The sequence below is a fragment of the Calidris pugnax genome, unplaced genomic scaffold (assembly GCF_001431845.1).
Source record: "Calidris pugnax isolate Ruff unplaced genomic scaffold, ASM143184v1 scaffold150, whole genome shotgun sequence".
Lineage (NCBI taxonomy): Eukaryota > Metazoa > Chordata > Aves > Charadriiformes > Scolopacidae > Calidris > Calidris pugnax.
The window spans coordinates 1,907,855-1,930,572 of NW_015091300.1; the positions used below are offsets into that span (position 1 = coordinate 1,907,855).

Consider the following 22,718-nt stretch of genomic DNA (forward strand, 5'->3'; position numbering starts at 1 on the left):
TGCAGGTTAAAACCATTCCCCTTCGTCCTATGACTCCCCTCCTTGATCCAGAGTCCCTCCCCATCTCTCCTGGAGCCCCTTGAGGGACTGGAAGGGGCTCTAAGGTCTCCCTGGAGCCTTCTCTTCTCCAGGCTGAACCCCCTCAACTTTCTCAGCCTGTCCTCACAGCAGAGGGGCTCCAGCCCTCCCAGCATCTTTCCTAAAATAGATAAGCCCTATGTCCATGTGTATATATATATATATATGTAAACATATACCATCGTCAACATTTCACGTCCCAACAAAGTCTCCGCAGTACCCACAGATAATTCTCCATCACAAACCCCACAGGACCATCCAGCCCAGGCTTTCCCACTTCTGGGGAGGGTTTCCTAAAGAAAGGAGCTGCTGGTTTCCACCATACCACGGGCAGAAGATGTCCTCATCGCCTACCTGCCACACTGGAAGGACCTTCTCTATGTCGTTCAAGTTGATGCCATCACCGTCCTCGTATTTCCCTTTTCCCAGCCTGTGGGAGGAAGAAAACAAAAACAAAACCAAGTGAAATCTGGCTGCAACCAAAGTTAATTTTCTATTTATGGCACATGGGGAAGATTAGTTCTTCGTGCAGAGGACCCTCATGAAAACAAAAAGCAGCAGAGAGAAAACAGTCAGTTCTGAGCAGTGACGTTGCGCGATTCAATTCCCAGCCCAACTGAAACCGAAAGGAAGAGCCCACCTGGACAACAAAGACACCAAAAAAAAAAAAAAAAAGAAAAAAAAAAGATGAGGATATAAAAATGTAATGAAAAACGTTTCCTTTGGAAGTGCTGCTCATTTGTTGGTCTCTACAAAAGATCCTATTTCCACGTGGAGAAAGGTGTTGGTGAACAAGCAGGAACGCACATCTCCGACACCAATCGATATAAACACAATAAATAATAATAAACACAATTTAAAACACCAAAAAAATAAGGTAAGAAGCCAAGCACTGACAGACCAAACATAAAGCTGGCAGCTGAAGACTCTCCTCCTACCAAGAAAGGAAAGAAAAAAAATAATAATCCAAAGATAATTACTACCTGGATGCAGAGAGTTTGTAATGATACAGAAGAAGAAAAAATGGGTCAATAAATATTATCCTTCCGCATTTAATAAACAACTGAGCTGATCTGTTTTTATTCTACAAGAATGATAATGTATTTTTTTTTGTCAATTTGTGACAAGATATTATTAAATTACATATATTAGATAGAAAGGTTGATAGCAGCAGGTCCAGGTAATCAGTGCTGAGAAGTCAGAGAACAACAGATCTTGGTGGAATTACAGCAAATGGGGTAAAAAATGCAGAAAACCAGAATGTGGTAAAGCACCAGACTTAAAATCCAGCAAATTGGGCTGGAGCCCCTCTCCTGGGAGGACAGGCTGAGAGAGTTGGGGGGGTTCAGCCTGGAGAAGAGAAGGTTCTGGAGAGACCATGAAGCCCCTTCCAGTCCCTCAAAGGGGCCTACAAGAGATGGGTAGGGATCCTGGATCAGGGAGGGGAGCCATGGGATGAGGGGGAAGGGTTTGACACTGAAAGAGGGGAGATGGAGATGAGATGTGGGGAAGAACTTCTTTGGTGTGAGGGTGGTGAGAGCCTGGCCCAGGTTGGCCAGAGAAGCTGTGGCTGCCCCATCCCTGGAGGGCTTCAAGGCCAGGTTGGAGGGGGCTTGGAGCAACCTGGTCTGGTGGGAGGTGTCGTATGAACTGGAAGAGCAAAAGCACAGAAAGAGCTAACGCTGGAAATTAATGGTAGACCAATTCAGGTCAGAAACAAGGTACAGTTCCCTGGTTTTCCATCAACAGTCACTTTTATCATTTAACATAGCACCAAACTCACTATCTGCAAATAAAATCAGACATCTTCCCAGAGGAAAACTCTTCAACCAAGCAAAAAACCACTTGAGGTCAACCAACTGGATGCAACCTTGGCCAAGTGGCCAACCTTGGCCAAGTAATCTGGAACAAAAAGGTCTCTTTGGCACTTAAAGTGTAGAAAACATGTTTTAACAGCATCTTTCCTTTTTTTTTTTTCTTTTTCTAGTAGGTATTTCATTGCACACTCAAGTGAGAGGGAAAAGCCTAGAGAGCATGGCCAACTGGAGGTTCTTGGAGGTTTAGCCAGCTGAATCACGCTCAGCAGAGGTTCGGCGTGGAGAGCTGATGAACACACAACAGACACAACTTTTAAAATTAACATATTAAAAAGAAAACCACAACAATTTTTGTCTGTGCTTCCTCAGATTATTTATACAACCTGCATTTTGGGAGATGTGCTGCTTGGGGTGATGGCATCCATTGAACTCTTCTGCATAGACACTGATTCTTATTCCATTTTTACAGCTGTAATATTTAAAAATAATGAAGTATCTCATTTCTATACTGTCTTCTCTACTTGTTTGCACCCTGGGCATCCACAGTCCCACCAGGAATTGGAGACAGATCACAAAGCAGACCCTGCTGCATCCTCCTGACACGTAGAAGATGGCTCTGGTAGGATCATCTGGCAAGTGCCATCAACCAGGGAGCCTTTAGTTCGGCAAAAAAACTTATCTGAGAGACAATTTCTGTCCCTACATACAACGTGGCAACGAGAAGTCACCTGCAATCTCCTCAAACCCATCTTTTAGCCCCATTCTAAACTTTTTTTCCTTCCTCTGTGGGCAGGAAATGATTAATGACTAGGAAAAAAAATTACTAAAATTTGATGGGATAAAATCCAGTTATGGAGTTATTACTCTTTTTTTTCTTTAGCAGAGATTTTGCAGCAAGTTTTGTCAGGGATGAGTTGAAACCTCGTCATAATTTGGGATAACAGGACAGGTAATATAGCCTGGAGCTGTTCAATGAAGATATTTTACTGCTAGCAGAGAGGAGATGAACACTTGGATCTACACTCATCCAGTCGATGCTCTCTCCTTCACAGAGAATCACAGAATCACAGAATCTTCTAGGTTGGAAGGGACCTTAAAGATCATCTTGTCCAACCATCAACCCAACTGACAAAAATAGACACCCACACAACAAACAAGGAGCATCACCATCACTAAACCAGACCTCCCAGCACTACATCAACCCGTCTTTTGAACACCTCCAGGGATGGGGCCTCAACCACCTCCCTGGGCAGCCCATTCCAATGGCTGAGAACCCTTCTCTGGACCTGCTCCAGCCCCTCAATGTCTTTTTTATGGTAGGGGGCCCAAAACTGGACACAGCACTCAAGGTGAGGCCTCACCAGTGCCCAGTACAGGGGGACAATCACCTCTCGGGCCCTACTCACCACACTGTTCCTGATACAGGTCAGGATGCTGGTGGCTTTCTTGGCCACCTGGGCACACTGCTGGCTCATGTTCAGCCGACAGTCGACCAACACCCCCAGGTCCTTTTCTGCCAGGCAGCTCCAGCCACTCTGCCCCCAGCCTGTAGCGCTGCAGGGGGTTGTTGTGACCCAAGTGCAGGACCCGGCACATGGCCTTGTTGAACCTCATCCCTGAAGTCTTGCTGGGGAAAAGAAATCCTGTCACTTTTGGGAACTGTAACTGGGATCATCGCTAAGCCAGGATCTTTCCTCCAATGTTGAGATGTTGAAATTTAGGAGACCTGGATCAAGTAGGCTTGGATCCAGCATGGTTTAAAGACAGATCTCTACCAAGCAATGGAAAATACAGTCAGCAGCTCTGCTCCAGCCCAGAACTGGATGACAGAGGAGCCAGAGACAGCATCCCCCAAACCTCATACATGGTCCAGCTCCTCTTAGAATCATAGAACAGTTTGGGCTGGAAGGGACCTTAAAGATCACCCAGTTCCAACCCCCTGCCCTGGGCAGGGACACCTCCCACCAGACCAGGTTGCTCCAAGCCCCCTCCAACCTGGCCTTCAACCCCTCCAGGGATGGGGCAGCCACAGCTTCTCTGGGCAACCTGGGCCAGGCTCTCACCACCCTCACACCAAAGAAGTTCTTTGGAAGAATTTCCTCCTAAATTCTCTTCCCCACGTCCTCCACTTGAGTTGCACCACCCAACTAGCATTCCTTCTGCAAAAAAGAAGTTAGAGACATCACTGGAGACCACGGTATCGCGCGCACGGCACTCACCCTTCTCTGTCTATGTGAGGCAGCGGGTGTTTTGAGGTGTTTCGCAGTTTCCTGTGAAATTGGGTGAAATCTAGTTTTTCAGGCTGCAAGTCCCACGTCGCACCACTAGGAGACAAAAACAGGGAAAGACAAAGAAAGAAAGTCCACTGCTAATTAAACATCAACAGGTTGAAGAGCAGAGGGCACATCGGAGCCTGCAGACAAGAGAAGGTGGTCCTTCTGGAAGAAGGACTCCCTGCTGCAGAGCATGTGGTTGGGGGATTCCAACCTTTTCATTTCTTCTGGGTTCTTTTTGGAGATGCTGAACCCTTGTTGGTTGCTCTAAACCCATAACTTTCAGGTATGATGCAGCATGGTGCAGCACACACCTTGCTAGCTATACTTGCTCTCTGCTTCACAACGTGAAGTGGCCTGGTCCACGCAATGGAGATGTTCTCTCTGGTCCTGGACCACCTGCCTACTCCAATGGCCGGGAGCAAGTCCCAGGTGGGAACTCAACCCCTGCAAACTCTTGCAGTGCTCCAGGAACAATGACAAATATGCATAAAACTGGTCAAAGAGCATATTTCACCGCTGTCCCCATGTTGGAGCAGCAGCTGAAGAGCTCTTCCCAGCAGCAGCAAAGTCAATGCATGACTGCACCACCAATCAATGGAGGAGTAAAATCCTGGAGCAGTAGCTCAGAGCTGCATCAAGTCTTCATAGAATGGTTTCAGTTGGAAGGGATCTTAAAGACCATCTAGTTCCACCCCCCCCTGCCACGGGTAGGGACATCTCCCACTAGACCAGGTTGCTCAACACCTCATCCCCTCATCCAACCTGGCCTTGAACACCTCCAGAGATGGGGCAGCCACAACTTCTCTGATCTTGCCTGCACAGTTTTTGGATGATTACAAAACTACTGGTTTCAGATATTTGGGCCTCCAAATCCATCCATGGCCTCCCCTAAGCACATGGGATACTTTAAGTAGATTGATTGTGCTTAATGGGGATGGGGAGGCTCAATGGGGGTGGGGAGGAGGAGAAGGAGAAGCAGTGACATGAGTTTTGGCAGATGACTCACTGGCTAAGAGAGGCTTAGACAATTTTAAAACCAGCTTACCTGAAGGACTCAAAGGTGTTGGCAGCCCAGATGTCCGTGCCCAGCATGTCAAGGGAGCTCTCCTTGTTGCCATTCTAGGAGGGAGGGAAAGGTGGTTACTTGCCAGAAGGCACGGACCATGGCACAGGCCAGCACAGCCTCTCCCGTCACCAACCTTGGAGGTGAACCAGCTCTGTGCGTGGGCTTCTCCACTCCCCTGTGAATCCACACTCACCCTCAAGGCAAGGAGTGACACAGTTTTGGCCTTGGGGACGCAAAGCTGTGGACAACACGGAGCAGACAATATGTAGGCTCAGCTCTGACTCCAGCCCTGTTCTCCTAACCCATCGGCCACAACCTCCAAGACCCACCGAGCTCCAACCGTTGACATCCCAGCCATGAAGACACCCAACTTCAAAGTCACAGACCACCTGAGGTGGGAAGCTCATCTAACTCCAACCCTCTGGCTCGAGCAGGGCCACCTACAACCAGGTGCTCAGGATCACATCCAGGGATAGAGATACCCTTCACCAGCAGCTACCAAAGCCTGTTGTCACCAAGAAGGATGAGGAAAGCCATCCTGCTTCTTCAAGGAGTCATGGTGGCATGACTTCTCCTTGCTCTAACAGCAGCTGAGGGACCTCAGAACGCCGCACTGTGCCACCTCTGCCGTGCACACCAGCAAACGAGCTCACACGTTGGTGTCCCACCAACGCTAAGGTGACCGTTCCTTCCCTCCAGAAGAAAAAACATCACAGTATAATCTGGTGGGAATTAGGAGAAACCTCCAGCAAACTGCAAAGCACCTTGAATTTTCCCGTGACAGTTGCTTTCAGAAGTGACCTGAAGCAAAAACATCTAAAGCAAAGACCTCACACACATTAGAATCATAGAATCATAGAATGGTTAGAGCTGGAAGGGACCTTAAAGATCATGGAGTTCCAACCCCCCTGCCCTGGGCAGGGACACCTCCCACCACACCAGGTTGCTCAAAGCCCCCTCCAACCTGACCTTGAACCCCTCCAGGGATGGGGCAGCCACAGCTTCTCTGGGCAACCTCCTCCAGTGCCTCACCACCATTCCTTAAATTTTGGAGTTCTCTTAGGACTTCTGCTTTGCACCACCTCAGAGAAACATGAACATTGCTTAGGTCTCCCCATCTCCAATGGTGACAACAGCTCCAGTATCTGCTCAGAAAGTACTTAGCTCAAGCCAGCCCTGCTGTGTATCCTCGAAGTGAAACGAAGTATAGTCTCCTCTTGGCAGGTATTCTAATTGCATGAGCATGCCTAAATTTGAAATAGCCTTGGAGGGGGCTATTTTTCTCTTTATTCTTCTCAGAGAGAGGATTCTGTGACAAATGGCCACATATCAGCAGAATTTTGGAAAGGGAAGTAGATTAAACGCAGCTCATCTTTTACCAGCCACCATCTCTGCCCTAAATCACACCAAATGTCACCAACAGGCTAGCTGAAGAACAGATGGAAAGACAGGAATCATAGAAGGGTTTGGGTTGGAATGGACCTTTAAAAGTCATCTAGCCCAACTCCCCTGCAATGAGCAGGGTCATCCTCAACTAAATCAGACTCCTCAGAGCCCTGTCCAACCTGACCTTGAAGGACACCTTCAAGGGATCTGGACATCTACCACCTCTCTGGAAAACCTGTTCCAGGGTTTCACCACCCTCATTGTAAAAAAATTCTTCCTTATATCTAGTCTAAAATCTTTCCTCTTTCAGGTTAAAACCATTACTCCTTGTCCTATTGCAACAGGCCCTGCTGAAAAGTCTCCTCCCATCTTTCTTATAAGCCCCATCTAGGTATGCAATAGCCTGCAATAAGGTCATCCCAGGGCCTTCTCCAGGCTGAACCACCCCAACTCTCTCAGCTTGTCTCCTCTCTCCAGAGAAGACCCTGAGGTGTTTGTGTGTAGGTCTGTGAGAGTGGCTCCCAGGAGAGAACACATATTGAAGTCTCTTTTATCCATCTGTCTAGAAGCTCCCCACAAAGTTCCTCACCTTTTTGACGTTGAGGTAGCAGAGATGTTGCCTGAGACTTTTAATAATTCTATAATGCAGTGATTCTTCATGGCCCCTTTTCTGTCATCAGCCTACACATGTCCTCCCCACAGAAAAAAGGCTGCCCTCTCCACCCTTTAGAGGTGAAGTAAGTGAGGTTGGACTTTGCTGGGACCATTTAAGAAAGACTTGACTCAACATTTCTCACCCATGTTCAGATTATTTAAGTATTTCAGCCCAAACGGTCCCAACTCTGGTGAAACAAGGGCTGGAGATGGTGCCTCCCATATGTTCCCCATCCACTCATTTCTGCCGTTTTCAAATATCATTAATAATAACTGCTCAGACACTAAAAACTCATAAAAACGTGCCTATTTCTTAACAAAGGGCCAGACCTCTGTCTGCTCATGAAATGAGCAGTGTTTTCCCAACGAGCAGGACACGCGTCCTCAGTGCATGGTGGGACTTCATAGAATCGTAGAATCATAGAATTGCCCAGGCCGGAAGGGACCTCCAAGGGTCATCTAGTCCGCTCCCCCCGCAGTCAGCAGGGACCCCCCCACCTAGACCAGGTTGCCCGGGGCCTCGTCGAGCCTCTCCTTGAATATCTCCAGGCAAGGGGCCTCAACCACCTCCCTGGGCAACCTGTTCCAGTGCTCCACCACCCTCACAGTGAAGAACCCTCTCCTCATCTCCAGTCTACAGCTGTTCCCCTCCAGCTTAAAGCCATTGCCCCTCGTCCTGTCACTGCAGGCCTTTCTAAACAGGTTCTCCCCAGCCTTCCTGTAGGCCCCTTCAGGTACTGGAAGGCTGCTATTAGGTCTCCCCGGAGCCTCCTCTGCTCCAGGCTGAACAACCCCAGCTCCCTCAGCCTGTCCTCGGAGCAGAGGTGCTCCATCCCCCTGATCATCCTCGTGGCCCTCCTCTGGACCCTCTCCAGCAGGTCCATGTCCTTCTTCTATTGAGGGCTCCAGACCTGCACACAATACTCCAGGTGAGGTCTCACCAGAGCAGAGTAAAGTGGCAGAATCCCCTCTCTGGACCTGCTGGCAACGCATCTTTTGATGCAGCCCAGGATGGGATTGGCCTTCTGGGCTGCAGCTGCCCACTGCCTGCTCATGTCCAGCTTCTCCTCCACCAGCACCCCCAAGTCCCTTTCCTCAGGGCTGCTTTCCAATCCCTCACCCCCCAGTTTGTATTGGTGGTGAGGATTGTTCCGGCCCAGGTGCAGAACCATTGACAGCCATTCCCAGCACAACCACCACTTCAGACACCAGATACTCCCAAAACAGCCACGTTGCTCCCTTTTTTGTGTCTTCTCCAAGGGCTCCATGGAACACCATTTTGCACCTCCGGGGGATCTGCTGCTCAACTTGTTTCTGCAGCAGAAACAAACTACCAGAAATATATCAAATTCCCACGCTTGGTTACGGAAGCAGAGCTTTTAATTTTAGGCAAATGTAAGGGAAATTTTCTCCCAGCAAGGAGAGAAATTAGTTTTCTGAATATTTAGAAGCGTCCTCCTGCAGTAAAATGAAAATACACACGTGCGGGCCTTTATAGCTATCACCCAAAGAAGAGATACAGAATCACAGAATCACATGGGGTTGGAAGGGAGCTCTGGAGATCATCTAGTCCACCCCCCTGCCAAAGCAGGGCCACCCACAGCAGGTCCCACAGGCATGTGTCCTGGTGGGGTTTGAGTGTCTCCAGAGAAGGAGACTCCACCACCTCTCTGGGCAGCCTCTGCCAGGGCTCTGCCACCCTCACAGGAAAGAAGTTCCTCCTCATGTTGAGATGGAACTTCTTATGGTCAAGTTTGTGCCCATTTCCTCTTGTCCTATCCCTGGGCATCACTGATAAAAAAACAGCCCCATCCTCTTGACACCCTTCCTTCAAGTATTTCTAGGCCTTGATCAGATCCCCCCTCAGTCTTCTCTTCTCCAGACTCAAAAGACCCAAGTCCCTCAGCCTTTCCTCAGCAGAGAGATGCTCCAGGCCCTTCATCATCTTTGTAACCCTCTGCTGTCCCCTCTCCAGCAGTTCCCTGTCCTTCTGGAACTGGGGAGCCCAGAACTGGACCCAGTGCTCCAGCTGGGGCCTCCCCAGGGCAGAGCAGAGGGGCAGGATGACCTCCCTCCCCCTGCTGGTCCCACTCTTCCTGATGCCCCCCAGGATGCCATTGGCCTTCTTGGCCACAAGGGCCCACTGCTGCCTCATGGGCATCCTGTTGTCCCCCAGGACCCCCAGGTCTTTCTCCTCAGAGCTGCTCTCCAGCAGGGCACCCCCAACCTGTCCTGGTGCAGGGGGTTATTCCTCCCCAGGTGCAGCACCCTACACTTGCCCTTGTTGAAGTTCTTCAGGTTTCTCTTTGCCCAACTCTCCAGCCTGTTCAGGTCTCGCAGGATGTCAACCACCCCTCCCAGTTTTGTATCATCAGCAAACTTGCTGAGGGTACGTTCCATCCCTTCATCCAGGTCACTGATGAATACACAGAAGAGGACTGGACCCATCTTTACAACCAGTTTCTGTCTCAACTCACAGGGCAGGGAACGTGCTTCCTGCCCAAGAGAACATGCGCTGCAGGGCTCTTGCTAAAATGCTCACAGCACGCCACCAAGACTTAATAATACAACTTAAAAAAAAAGCCAATTCTCAAGTCCAGGAACAAAAAGAAAAACGCCCAAATTGCATGTATTTAAGAAAGGAAGTGATTTGCTGTCAGTTCCCCCAGGACTGCAATTATAACCGTAAGGAGTTTTAACTTGAAGCTCCCGATGACCCAACCCTCAGCTTCAGATAATAATTTTCGACCGCGAAGGGGTTAGCACTGCTGAAAATTAATTAAGCCACCAGCAAAGCTGATTGAGAGACAGACTAATGAGAATGAGATAAATAACCAGAACGACCAGAGATCTGGTAAAGCCAATCCTACACCCAGAAATGTCTAAACACAGGTCCATAACCTCAGTCCCTGTGAGCCATCTTCATCCATGGTGGTCCAACCCCTGTAGCTGCCCGCACAAACACAGGGATGGACCACGCCACCGGCTGCGTGGACTCTGGCTGTTTGTCCATGGATGCAGCTTCAGCAAATTCTCCACAAAGTCAGCATTTGCATGCCTGCAGCAGCTTTTTCACAAAGCCCAGCTCAGCGTCCCACCGGTTCCTCTCGCCGCTCTTCATTTCCAGCCTCCAGCAAACCACGACAAATGCAAAATTCGTGCTCTTCGTCACGCGATTGCGACGGCGTCGGCTCATGGCCGTCCTTGGCATTAACGTAGAACGACGCCACGGAGTCGGCTGAGTCCATGGTATAAATTCAGGAATTATGCTGTGTCACATCTTACTTCTTCAGAATTTTTCAGTCCTACGTTTGAGGAGATTCCCCCACCTTTCCTCTTCCTCAAAGTATCATAGAACGGTAGGGGTTGGAAGGGACCTCTGGAGATCATCTCCTCCAACCCCCTGCCAAAGAAGGTCCATGCAGAACAGGTTGCACAGGAACGTGTCCAGGTGGAGTTTGAATGTCTCCAGAGAAGGAGACTCCACCACCTTCTCGGGGCAGCCTCTGCCAAGGCTCTGCCACCCTCAAAGTAAAGAAGTTCCTCCTCATGTTTCGGTGGAACTTCCTATGTCCAAATTTGTGTCCTTTACCTCTTGTCCTGTCACTGGGCACCACTTGAAAAAAGACCAGCCCCATCCTCCTGACACCCACCCTTGAAGTATTTATAAGCATTCATAGAATGATAGACTCATAGACTGGTTTGGGTTGGAAGGGACCTTAAAGATCATCGAGTTCCAACCCCCGTGACATGGGCAGGGACACCTCCCACTGGACCAGGTTGCTTAAAGCCCCATCCAGCCTGGTCTTGTTAGATCATTGATGAGATTCCCCCTCGGTCTTCTCTTCTCCGGACCAAAAAGACCCAAGTGCCTCAGCTTTTCCTCATCAGAGAGATGTTCTCATCCCCTAATCATCTTTGTAGCCCTCTGCTGTCCCCTCTCCAGCAGTTCCCTCTCCTTCTGGAACCGGAGAGCCCAGAACTGGACCCAGTGCTCCAGATGGGGCCTCCCCAGGGCAGAGCAGAGGGGGAAGATGACCTCCCTCCACCAGCTGGCCACGCTCTCTCAGCTGCCTACAACTCCTAGCTGAACTTTAGTAGAAAACAGAAAGGACAGACAGACATTGAAATGTCTGAAAATGCTCTGAATAAAAGTTTTCTTGTTGAAAATGTCAAGTTTTCCTAAGAAAAATATAGATATTTTGAGGAAGATATTATTATCCTTGCTCAAAGAAAAAGGTATGTTGAATTTCGCTCCTCTAGAAAGGACCGTCACTTTCCAGCAACAACATGGTTCTGCAGGTCCTCTCCCACCACAGCATGGTTCAGGAGGACAGATATTTCCTCAGGCTCTCCAGAATGGATTAGATGGACGAATGGATCAGGACTTTGACCACTGGTCCCCAAATCTCCCAGAGCCCATCCTCCACTTCTGGCACAACCAATGCTCATGTGTGCAGAAGTAGAGCCTCTCCAAGAGGAGAGGAGAGACTGATTCCCCCCGGCTACACCCTCCTTTCAGGGAGTTGGAGAGAGCGAGAAGGTCTCCCCTCAGCCTCCTTTTCTCCAGGCTGAACCCCCCCAGCTCCCTCAGCTTCTCCTCGCCAGACTTGTGCTCCAGACCCCTCACCAGCTCCCTTGCCCTTCTCTGGACACTCTCCAGCCCCTCAATGTCTTTCCTGTGGTGAGGGGCCCAAAACTGGACACAGCACTCGAGGTGGGACCTCACCAGTGCCCAGTACAGGGCAATGGTCACTTCCTTAGACCTACTCACCACACTGTCCCTGATACAGGCCAGGATGCTCTTGGCCATCAATTCTTAAAGTCTTTTGCAGGGAGGAAGGAAAGTCTCCATTTAGCCTGGCTGATGGCTCCCTCAGAAAGCAGCTGAACTCAAGATCACCATTTAACACCATCTTCGTGGTGTCCACTCACATATTAACCTCCCTCATAATTTCTCAAAATTAAAATACTCCAAGACTTCATAGAATCATAGAATCATAGAGGTTGGAAGAGGCCCTTGGGATCATCGAGTCCAACCATCTACCCTACTCTACAAAGTCCTCCCCTACACCATGTCCCTTAGCACTGCATCTAAACGTCCCTTAAACACAGCCAGGGACGGTGACTCAACCACCTCCCTGGGCAGCCTATTCCAATTCAAATAAAGAAAAAACCCTAATTTCCTTTGCGCTAAACCAGCTGACTAGTGACTTCTTTCCCAATATGAAGGCACCCGACACACCTCAACGGATGTCTTGAGGCAGAAGAACAGCTACAGCCCTCAGCAGCCAAGTCACCCATTATGCGTGAGTTAATTAGATGTCTGAGGTGGCCTTCATAATTGACATGCACTCAACACCCTACGTGTAGGCACACACACAAAGCACGTCGTTAGGAGGATGCCTCCCAGAAGCAGCAAGCAAAGGACATGACTTCAGCATATACCTTGGTCCATTGCCTGAACTGGCTGCTGCTTCTCCTGCGGCTGCCAGATCTGGATCCAGACCCACGCCTGGAGCCTGATCCCGGTCGGGATCCTGCGCTCCCACTGCTGCTGTGATCCCACTCTTCCTGGAAACAACAAACAGCTCGCTTTAGTCAAGGGCAACGCTGTCCCACACCCCCAAAAACCACTGATTGGGTGTCCAGGAGAGCTCCAGCTCTCAGACTACACGTGCAAGCACCTACAAAACCATGGCCATGCCCAACGCTCTGATTTTGGGGCTTTCTTGGAGCCCTTCAAGATGTTCTATTGACACATTGCAAAGAGATGACATTGTGGGAGGCTTCAAGAAAGGTAAGATTTGGCTCTAGTCTATATGCATGGGGAAAAATACTTACCTCTCTGTCTTCATGAGGAACCCCACATCCTCTAAAACTACTTAAGGGCACTTGGACAACGCCCTCAACAACGCGCTTCACCTTTTGATCAGCCCTGAATTGGTCAGGCAGTTGGACTAGATGATCATTGTAGGCCCCTTCCAACTGAAACCGTTCTATTCTATGCTATGCCCCATCCCTGGAGTGGTTCAAGACCAGGTTGGATGGGGCTTTGAGCAACCTGGTCTGGTGGGAGGTGTCCCTGCCCAGGGCAGGGGGTTGGAACTGGATGGTCTTGAAGGTCCCTTCCAATCCAAACCACTATAATTCTACTCTATTCTATTCCCTTAATTCTCCTCCCAAACCCAAATCAAGTCCTCAGTCAGTTTTTCCCTCTGCTTACCCCATTGTTGGGAGTCCAGCCACTCACACACCAGAAGACACTTGGAGTTCACCAGGAGACACATTACACAAATAACTATTTTCACCGATTAAGGCGCTGTGCCCAATTATTCTCCTTTATTTTCCTAACACTTCTGTTCTACTGTGGAGCAACCTGCAGGTTCCTTGTTGGGTTGGCAGCCCTCGGGGCAAGATGAATCATCTGAAAACCAGAAAAACTCACCCAACCAGTCCTATCTACCCAAACATTCCACAAGGTGCTTGGGGAGAAAGGTGGATATTGTCAGGGTAATTGCTCCAAAAGCTTTGCTTAGAGGCTTGGGAAAGACCTTTGAAGTGACCTAAAATGATTAAAAAAACCATTAAATCTCAGAGTGCAGAATAGTCACCTCTTTCAATATTCCGAAAATCTGGGAAATATAAAGGGGAGCTTCAGGTCTGGTGTTGAGGTGACACTTAAAGAGGGCTTCTCATGCCTCAGACATCCCCGTGGGGCTACACAAGGACCTGAGGACACTGCCATGGACTAAGACACAGGCAGAGCCACCTTGGCCTTCAAGAGCCAAAAGGACTCAGCAGCAAAGCAAACAACAGCCAAGTCCAGGTCGCTAATCTGGGGGCACAGACCAGGTCTCACCTCCACCACTGCCACCTGGGTTGGATGGGGCTTGGAGACAGCTGCCCAGCAGACCCTAAGGTGATGCTACCCAGTGGTCCAGCATGGACCTTAGCGCATGTGAAACGTGAAAGTATTTACTCAACACAATGGACTAGAAGCAAAATGCACCAGTACTGGTTTCTGCCTTTCTCCAGCTGCATGTTCTCCATCTTCAAACCCAACAAGGCTCAAGCAAGCTCAAATATATTGTGGTTGCTGTAGCCAAAAAATCAGTATTCACTTCAAAAAAGGAGGTCAACTGGTCTTCAAGTTGTATATAGATGCAATTTGAGAGGTTGTGATTATTCCCACCACAGGTTACAACCAGTAGAAAGCAGCTTCTTCCCTCTTCATCACACCGTGACCTGAATTTTCCGATGGCTGAGAAAAATCGAGCGGCACAAAGATTAGGGAGTTGTTAAATTGGCGTGAAGGGAAATGAAATTTCATCCATGCTACTTGGTAGACACGGGCAGGAGGCCACTTGAGGAAGCCTTGGGGAAGAGCCAAGTCTTGCAGGCATCCTGAGAAGTGAGAAATATCCTTATTTGACGTGGGAAAGACGGACACCAACTGAAAAAGTGGTTGGGGAGAAATGAACCTTCAAAAGATTTATTACCAGTTGACTGTATCCTACACACTGAACATCTTGGTCATCCACACATGAAAAATTTCTTTCCCAAACACTACAGTGGGACCAAGTCAACATATGCAGCCTTCGCTTTAAAGGAGATGTTGAAAATAAACATCATCCCTTGGTTAAATTTGGTTGACCCAACTGTTGGTCATCGTTGCCTGTGGACAACCTGAGGTTATGCTAATTCCAGAAACGTGGCTGGCCACAACAAAGCCCTTGTGAGAAACAGGGAGATTGGTACCATCATGAATGTCCAAACTCACCGAGACAAGCCAGCGGACACGGGACGAACCAGGTAGATAAAAATCATAGGTACCTTTTTACTAAATCGTAGAATGGTTTGGGTTGGAGGAACCTTAAAGATCATCAAGTTCCAACCCCCTGCCCTGGGCAGGGACACCTCCCACCAGACCAGGTTGCTCCAAGCCCCCTCCAACCTGGCCTTGAACCCCTCCAGGGATGGGGCAACCACAGCTTCTCGGGGCAACCTGGGCCAGGCTCTCACCACCCTCACAGGAAAGATCAACTTGTCTCCCTCCTGGCTCTAACTCATGGCCTGAGGTCTCTTCCCTGTTCACGTTCCATACCTTTATCGCACTCTACTAATATTTATATTTAAAACCAAATTATTTTAAAGATAAAATATGTGAAACCAAAAATTGTTGAAACTTCTGTTGAAACTAAAACAGTTTCAACAGAGTATGGCCTAAATTCACTCCTGTTCAAACTCAATATTTTACCTGAATTTCTGATTAATCGCCAAAGATGAACAACTTTTTACTGCTACCTTATTGAGGGGACTTCTCTGGAACTGAAATACATCTACCAGAAACTCTCCCAGATGATTCTGGTGGATTTGTGTTCTCTAATAAAGCCCTTTCTGCAAGAACAGGGAAGTTCACACCAACTTCATGGGTGATGATCAACAGCTGAGGACGTGCAGGTAATGATCACTCCTTAATGAACAGCCACTGAGCAACAAAAACAATTAAAACCTGATCCCACACCCATACAGGCAGTTGGACATCAGCAGAAAGCTGAGGTCACCCTCAGCTGCTCACCAAGCACCGCTCACCCTCCATCCCACAGCATGGCCACCTACATGTCTCCCCCACGGTGGTCTTCCTAAATTAATTCAACATGTTGCAGGAACAGATTTGCCCACAGCTTTACAAAAGCTGAAGAAATGGTTGTAATGGCATGAAGTTCTCCATCCCATGCCCTTGTCTCCTGTCAACCCAACACCCCATCGTCTAGATCCATTACTCAAAAGACCAAGACTCTCCAAGTCTCTCCCAACATCCCAAACCAGCCTTGAACTCTTCTTCCCAGCTCTTATTTAGGATCCTCCACCTACCATTCACGGTCGACACTCACCAGCAGGAGATGGGACCTCCGAGCCACACTTTGAGGCTTGGGGGGGAAATGTCACCTCCTCCAGAGTTTGCTTCCCAGTTTGCTCACATCCATGACAATCCTTCTGGCCACCAAAGCTCTACACCCTCTTGGGAACAGTGAGCCTTGTGCACATTAATGCTGCCAGCCACCTTCCTTCGGAAACTAGCTGTCAAATCTAACATTTGCATTTTAATTAGCCATAATCATATGTTTCACTTACATTGCAATTTTCACCTTCGCAGCCAGCTCTTTGAGGCATGAACTAATTAATCCCGCTCCCTTTGCCAGCTTCAAGAGTTAATACTTTCTGCTGCCTCAGTGCAAGTTTGCAAATCCCATTTGCAGAAAAAAGGAGATAATTCTCATAGAATCACAGAACAGTTCGGGTTGGAAGGGACCTTAAAAATCATCTTGTTCCAACCCTCCTGCCCTGGGCAGGGACACCTCCCACCACACCAGGTTGCTCCAAGTCCCATCCAACCTGGCCTTGAACCCCTCCAGGGATGGGGCAGCCACAGCTTCTCTGGGCAACCTGGGCCAGGCTCTCACCACCCTCACACCAAAGAAGTTCTTCTGAGATCTCATCTCCATCTCCCCTCTTTCAGTGTCAAACCCTTCCCCCTCATCCTGTGGCTCCACTCTCTGATGAAGCGTCCCTCCCCATCTCTCCTGTAGGCCCCCTTTAGATATTGGAAAGATGCTATGAGGTGTCTTCGGAGCCTTCTCCAGGCTGAATAGCCCCAACTCTCTCAACCTGTCCTTATAGTAGAGGTGCTCCAGTCCTCTGAGCATCTTTGTGGCCCTCCTCTGGACCCCTTCCACCAGGACCATGTCCTTCCATTCCCCAAAGCACAGGGAATTAATGGAAACGGGGTGACCACCTATGTGGTTGCTCTTAGTGACTGTAAGTATTGGTGAAGAGACCTTAAAAGTCATCCAGTTCCACCCCCCTGCCCTGGGTGAGGACACCTCCCACCAGACCAGGTTGCTCCAAGCCCCCTCCAACCTGGCCTTGGACCCCTCCAGGGATGGGGCAGCCACAGCTTCTCTGGGCAACCTGGGCCAGGCTCTCACCACCCTCCCAGCAAAGTTCTTCTGAGATCTCATCTCCATCTCCCCTCTTCCACTGTCAAACCCTTCCCCCTCATCCTGTGGCTCCAGTCTTTGATGAAGCGTCCCTCCCCAGCTCTCCTGTAGGCCCCCTTTAGATATTGAAAAGATGCTATGAGGTCTCTTTGGAGCCTTCTCCAGGCTGAATAACCCCAACCCTCTCAGCCTGTCCTCATAGTAGAGGTGCTCCAGCCCTCTGAGCATCTTTGTGGCCCTCCTCTGGACCCCTTCCACCAGGACCATGTCCTTCTATTCCCCAAAGCACAGGGAATTAATGGAAACGGGGTGACCACCTATATGGTCATCCCTGGAGGTGTTTCATCCCTGGAGGTGTTCAAAAGACAGGTTGATGAAGTGCTGGGAGGTATGGTTTAGTGATGGTGATGCTCCTTGTTTGTTGTGTGGGTGTCTATTTTTGTCAGTGAGGTTGACGGTTGGACAAGATGATCTTTAAGGTCCCTTCCAACCTAGAAGATTCTGTGATTCTGTGGTTTCTCTTAGTGACTGTAAGTATGGGTGAAGTTGGTTGTGTTGGTAGAGCTGTAGACCAACCATGTCAACACCACAAGCTTTAAGTGGCCCAAAGACATCAGTGGTTTCTTGATGGGATTCATGTTCAATTGTTTGTAAAAATCTCAATATTCAGTGTCCAGCCTAAGGTGGGCCAGAGAAAAAGGAAAAACATCAGGAAGCTAGAGGACTTCTCAGGACACAAAAGCCTCTCAGATATCCACCAGCATTAACAATCGTCTCACCACTGCACCTACAAGGAGCTCCCTAGGCCAAGCTGTGGAGTTTCCTTCAAATTACTCCCAAATTTTGAGTCTTAAAACCTGGTTGGAACAGGAAAAGATCCTTTTGGAGGTTTATTGTTCTCTGCAGGAGAGGTTTTCACACACCCACTTTGTGCTGCAGCTAAATCTTCCAGTTATGCAGAATTTTGACACTGGATTCCAAATATCTCCATGCTCTTCTAGATCTATTCAAGAACATGCACTTCAATTTTTCTATGGAAAAATAAGGATTTGATTATTTTAATAATTTAAAAGGCACCTTTCTTAAGAAAAAAACATAAGCATTTTAGGAGGGATAAATTTCCAGATTCTTTCTTCATAATGTATTGCATAAAGCTATGAAAAAACCAGAAAACCTACCCTTGGAACTAGATGACCTTTAAGGTCCCTTCCAACTCTAACCATTCTATGAGTCTATTAAAATATCATGCAGAAAAAAAACAATAATTTTGGCTCTGCTCCTTCCCTCCCCAGGCCCATGTCCACTTCGCCCAGCCCTCTCCAATCTGGTACAGTATCTGCTCATTGCTTTGGCAAAAGCACAGCTGAAGGGTCACCAAACATTGCTTGAAGCTCTTCTCCCACCCCAGGAAAAGTAATGTTCTACCTATACCTGGACCACAATAAAGTATCAAAGGACCTGATGGGCTTGGGAGTTGGAGGTTAAGTCTAAGAGATCTTTCTGAACTGCCCAGGAAAAGGCCAAGGATGTGTGGTTGTGTTCCTCCTGGACAATCAGAAGAGACCTGTGGGCCAAGGATGTGCTAGATGGTTCATTTACACGTAAGGATGAAGATGAGGAACACCGAGAACTTCAGACGTGCCATGAAAGCCCAGCAGCAAACCCCTACCCAGGCCCTGGAGGAAAGGGCTCACATCAACCCTTTCCTGCCAAGAACGTTGCCACTTGTTGGCCTATTCAAGCCAGTCTGCAAGAAGAATGGAGACCTCAAAGGTAACTTGGCTACCTCAAGTTTCACAAAACTAGAGGGTGGGAAGCTCTCCTTTCAGTAGGCAGACTGGCATCACCCTGTTCTCTCCACACAAATGGAAACTGGGGGTGATGAGATGTCCTCCCATGTGAGTCACCAGTGACACCAGGCCTAGAAGACACCTTCCTCCATCCTCAGTAAACGGCAACTGTTCTTCTAAATCAGGCAGCAAAGCAGTGAAGCATTTTGCTCCCAGGTCTTCACAGAATCATAGAATCATAGAATTTCCCAGGCTGGAAGGGACCTCCAAAGGTCATCTAGTCCCACCTCCCCGCAGTCAGCAGGGACACCCCCAACTAGACCAGGTTGCCCAGGGCCTCGTCGAGCCTCTCCTTGAATATCTCCAGGGAAGGGGCCTCAACCACCTCCCTGGGCAACCTGTTCCAGTGCTCCACCACCCTCACAGTGAAGAACCCTCTCCTCATCTCCAGTCTAAATCTGTTCCCCTCCAGCTTGAAGCCATTGCCCCTCGTCCTGTCACTACAGGCCTTTCTAAACAGGCTCTCCCCAGCCTTCCTGTAGGCTCCCTTCAGGTACTGGAAGGCCGCTATGAGGTCTCCCCGGAGCCTCCTCTTCTCCAGGCTGAACAACCCCAGCTCCCTCAGCCTGTCCTCGGAGCAGAGGGGCTCCATCCCCCTGATCATCCTTGTGGCCCTCCTCTGGACCCTCTCCATTCAGACACCCAAGAGGTGGCTGCCTCACGAGGGGTAGTGCTTCTTCATGAGGTGTATCCCAAACAGAAGTCCCAGAGAAAGTTAAACCCATATATTAGCTGAAGACCTTGATTTCTTTCCCAGCATTTCTCTCTGACCACAACTGAACACGGAGGGAGAGTCACCCAGCAATTACAGGCAGAAAACCATTAAGGGACTGGTATTTTCAGAGTTGCTCTTTGATCATGGGCAGGTCACCTCAGTTGAAGATTTAAGTTCTTCCTCCATCAGGTAGGGCTCCACCAACCTGTATTCACTGGCAAAGCCTCAAAGTAACTCCCTCTCTTCTGCTTTCTCTTTTGGAAACAAGACAACAGTGACTGTAGCATCTGCCACCACCCACTTGTCCTGACAGGTCTTCAGCGTGGTGGCCAACCTCAACCAAATTCGGTGTAGAAATCATGACACAAGTGGGTTGGTGAGATGGAAAACCCCAACCAACCTGCCCCCAGAATCATCCGTCGCCTTTTGCTGAGCAAGAAAAATCACTGCGCCTCAGATCCAGACCCAAGGACGGGCAACTAAAGACAGGTTGTCTAATCAGCATGGGGAAATTAATTACACCTTTAGTGGAGAAGTCCTCCCAGTCTCTTCTCAAGCAGCGTCCACTCACGCTCCAGCATCGATCTGGTCAGCCAAGGATTTGGGGCATTACACACTGCCTGCTGATGTCAGCAGATTTAAGCTGGCGAGCGGACAACTCCACCACCAACTCAATGGTGGTGGCCATTACATGATGGCCACGGGGGCCTGAGTCCAACTCTGGCCCTAGTGATGTGGCCACCACCTCAGACCATCATCCTTTCCCATCAGCCTCCACAGAATCCACTGGGGAGGATTTCCTTGGGTTTGACCCAGCTTTTCCAGCCGTGACTTCATAGGGTTGGAAGCCAAGTACTCAGCATCAGAGAAGGGTTTGAGGTTCAGGTGAGACACGTGAAAGACAGAGACACAGTGGAGACACAGAATATAGTTTCATGTGATATTAGCTTTGATTTTGTAGGAACTTCTTATGGTTTCCTCATCAGCAAGGCTTGGGTTCAGACATCCTTTGGCATAAGGTTGCCAAGGCTTGGTGACAATGGCACACGCTCCCTGCAAAGCCCTCTACATCTCCACGATGTTGAACAGCATGTGACGCTCGACATCTTACGCTGTTAGCTTGCCAGTGCAGCCCTTGGGATGCTCTTGACCCTGGCCATCTAGTCCTCTCCAACCATTGCCCGAGAGTGGAAACCCACCACAGGTGTACTGCTGTTTCTACTGGCTTAATGGGAAGGCAAACCAAGTCATCACCTCCACCACCAGCTCCTTGTGGACAACAGCAGAAGGGTGGTACTACCAGGGAGTAGGTTAATCCTGATGTGATCCACACGCCCTCCCTGCTCCTTCACTGCTCAGTAGATAAGGCAACATGACCATCAACCGCAGAAACATCAGAGGTCCCCAACCATACAACAGGCACAAGAAGAATATGTACCTGTTGGAGGAGATCCAGAGAAGGCCACAAAGATACTCCAAGGGCTGGAGCCCCTCTGCTGTGAGGACAGGCTGAGAGAGTTGGGGAGGTTCAGCCTGGAGAAGAGAAGGCTCCAGGAAGACCTTAGAGCCCCTTCCATTACCTGAAGGGGGCCTACAAGAGATGGGGAGGGACTCTTGATCAGGGAGGGGAGCCACAGGATGAGGGGGAAGGGTTTCAAACTGAAAGAGGAGAGATTGAGATGAGATGTGGGGAAGAACTTCTTTGGTGTGAGAGTGGTGAGAGCCTGGCCCAGGTTGCCCCGAGAAGTTGTGGCTGCCCCATCCCTGGAGGGGTTCAAGGCCAGGTTGGAGGGGGCTTTGAGGGACCTGGTCTGGTGAGAGGTGTCCCTGCCCAGGGCAGGGGGTTGAAACTAGATGGTCTTTAAGGTTCCTTCCAACCCAAACCATTCTATGATTCAAAGTCCCTGCCTAGAAGTCCTGCTTCAGCTGGTGGGTCATGGACATCCATGCAAATAAGCAGTCAAATCAATTGCAGTCCCATTTGCTGCCAACAACACAAGCTTTTGCTTGGTGACGATGGGTGACAGCCAACCACCACGGGGGAAGGGATGGACTTGGCCAGGAAGGAGGATTTTCAACTCGCCCTCCCCCACCGCCTGGAGAAATGGGACAAACCCGCAGAGTGGCTCTGGTTTTTGTTCATGCCCTTTCCATAAGGGGAGCTTGGGATGGAGCTTCTGCCAGGCTTTTCATGTCCCAAGAGCTCCGCTGGCTCTCCAAACACGTTACCATACCACAAGTCTTTTACTTAATGAATTGCTCTCAGAAAGATATCAAAGAGCTTCCTACTTCCAACAGCCTCACGAGGGGAATGCAAATAAAGTATTATATAAAATCCTCCTACTGGGCCTTTTTAGGGGAAAAAAAACCCAAAAAATACCAAACTAAATGAAATCCAAACATAAAAAGATTTAAAATTATTCCATTATTGACATTTTCCTCGTTTATAGAGGCAATACGGTGCTCAGATAGTATCTTGTGTATGTCAATGGAGTGGTCTTCACCCCAGAGGCTCACCCGGTGCTTGAAGACCTTCTGGGGGGTATCACTCAAATACAGGGGGGGCTTAACTGGGCACAGCAGCAAAGGAAAGTGTTTGTGGTAGGAAACAAGGAGAATTATAGATGAGCTCAATGTAATTAGGAGGCCAGGATTTTTCTCAGCGCACCAGGAGTTCAGGAAATGAACCACACGAGTGGTGTCCCACAGGGCTCAGTACTGGGGCCAATTCTCTTTAACATCTTTATCAATGATCTGGACGAGGGGATCGAGTGCACCCTCAGTAAGTTCACAGATGGTACCAAGTTGGGTGGCAGTGTCGACCTGCTGGAGGGTAGAGAGGCTCTGCAGAGAGATCTCGACAGGCTGGATC

At 49.1% G+C, this 22,718-nt stretch overlaps 1 protein-coding gene across 3 annotated transcripts in view; it reads right to left on the reverse strand.

Annotated features, from left to right (window-relative positions):
* CTIF (CBP80/20-dependent translation initiation factor) overlaps positions 1 to 22,718 on the reverse strand; it is a 153,554-nt gene that overhangs the window by 111,280 nt on the left and 19,556 nt on the right. For 2 of the 3 annotated variants that reach the window (XM_014960811.1, XM_014960810.1), the window contains exons 4-7: positions 12,726 to 12,851; positions 5,217 to 5,290; positions 4,115 to 4,219; positions 433 to 508 (exon numbers count right to left, since the gene is read on the reverse strand). In XM_014960811.1, coding sequence (XP_014816297.1) covers positions 433 to 508; positions 4,115 to 4,219; positions 5,217 to 5,290; positions 12,726 to 12,851 — 381 coding nt within the window. The remainder of the gene's footprint in view (positions 1 to 432; positions 509 to 4,114; positions 4,220 to 5,216; positions 5,291 to 12,725; positions 12,852 to 22,718) is intronic. The other variant, XM_014960812.1, reaches the window with a different exon arrangement.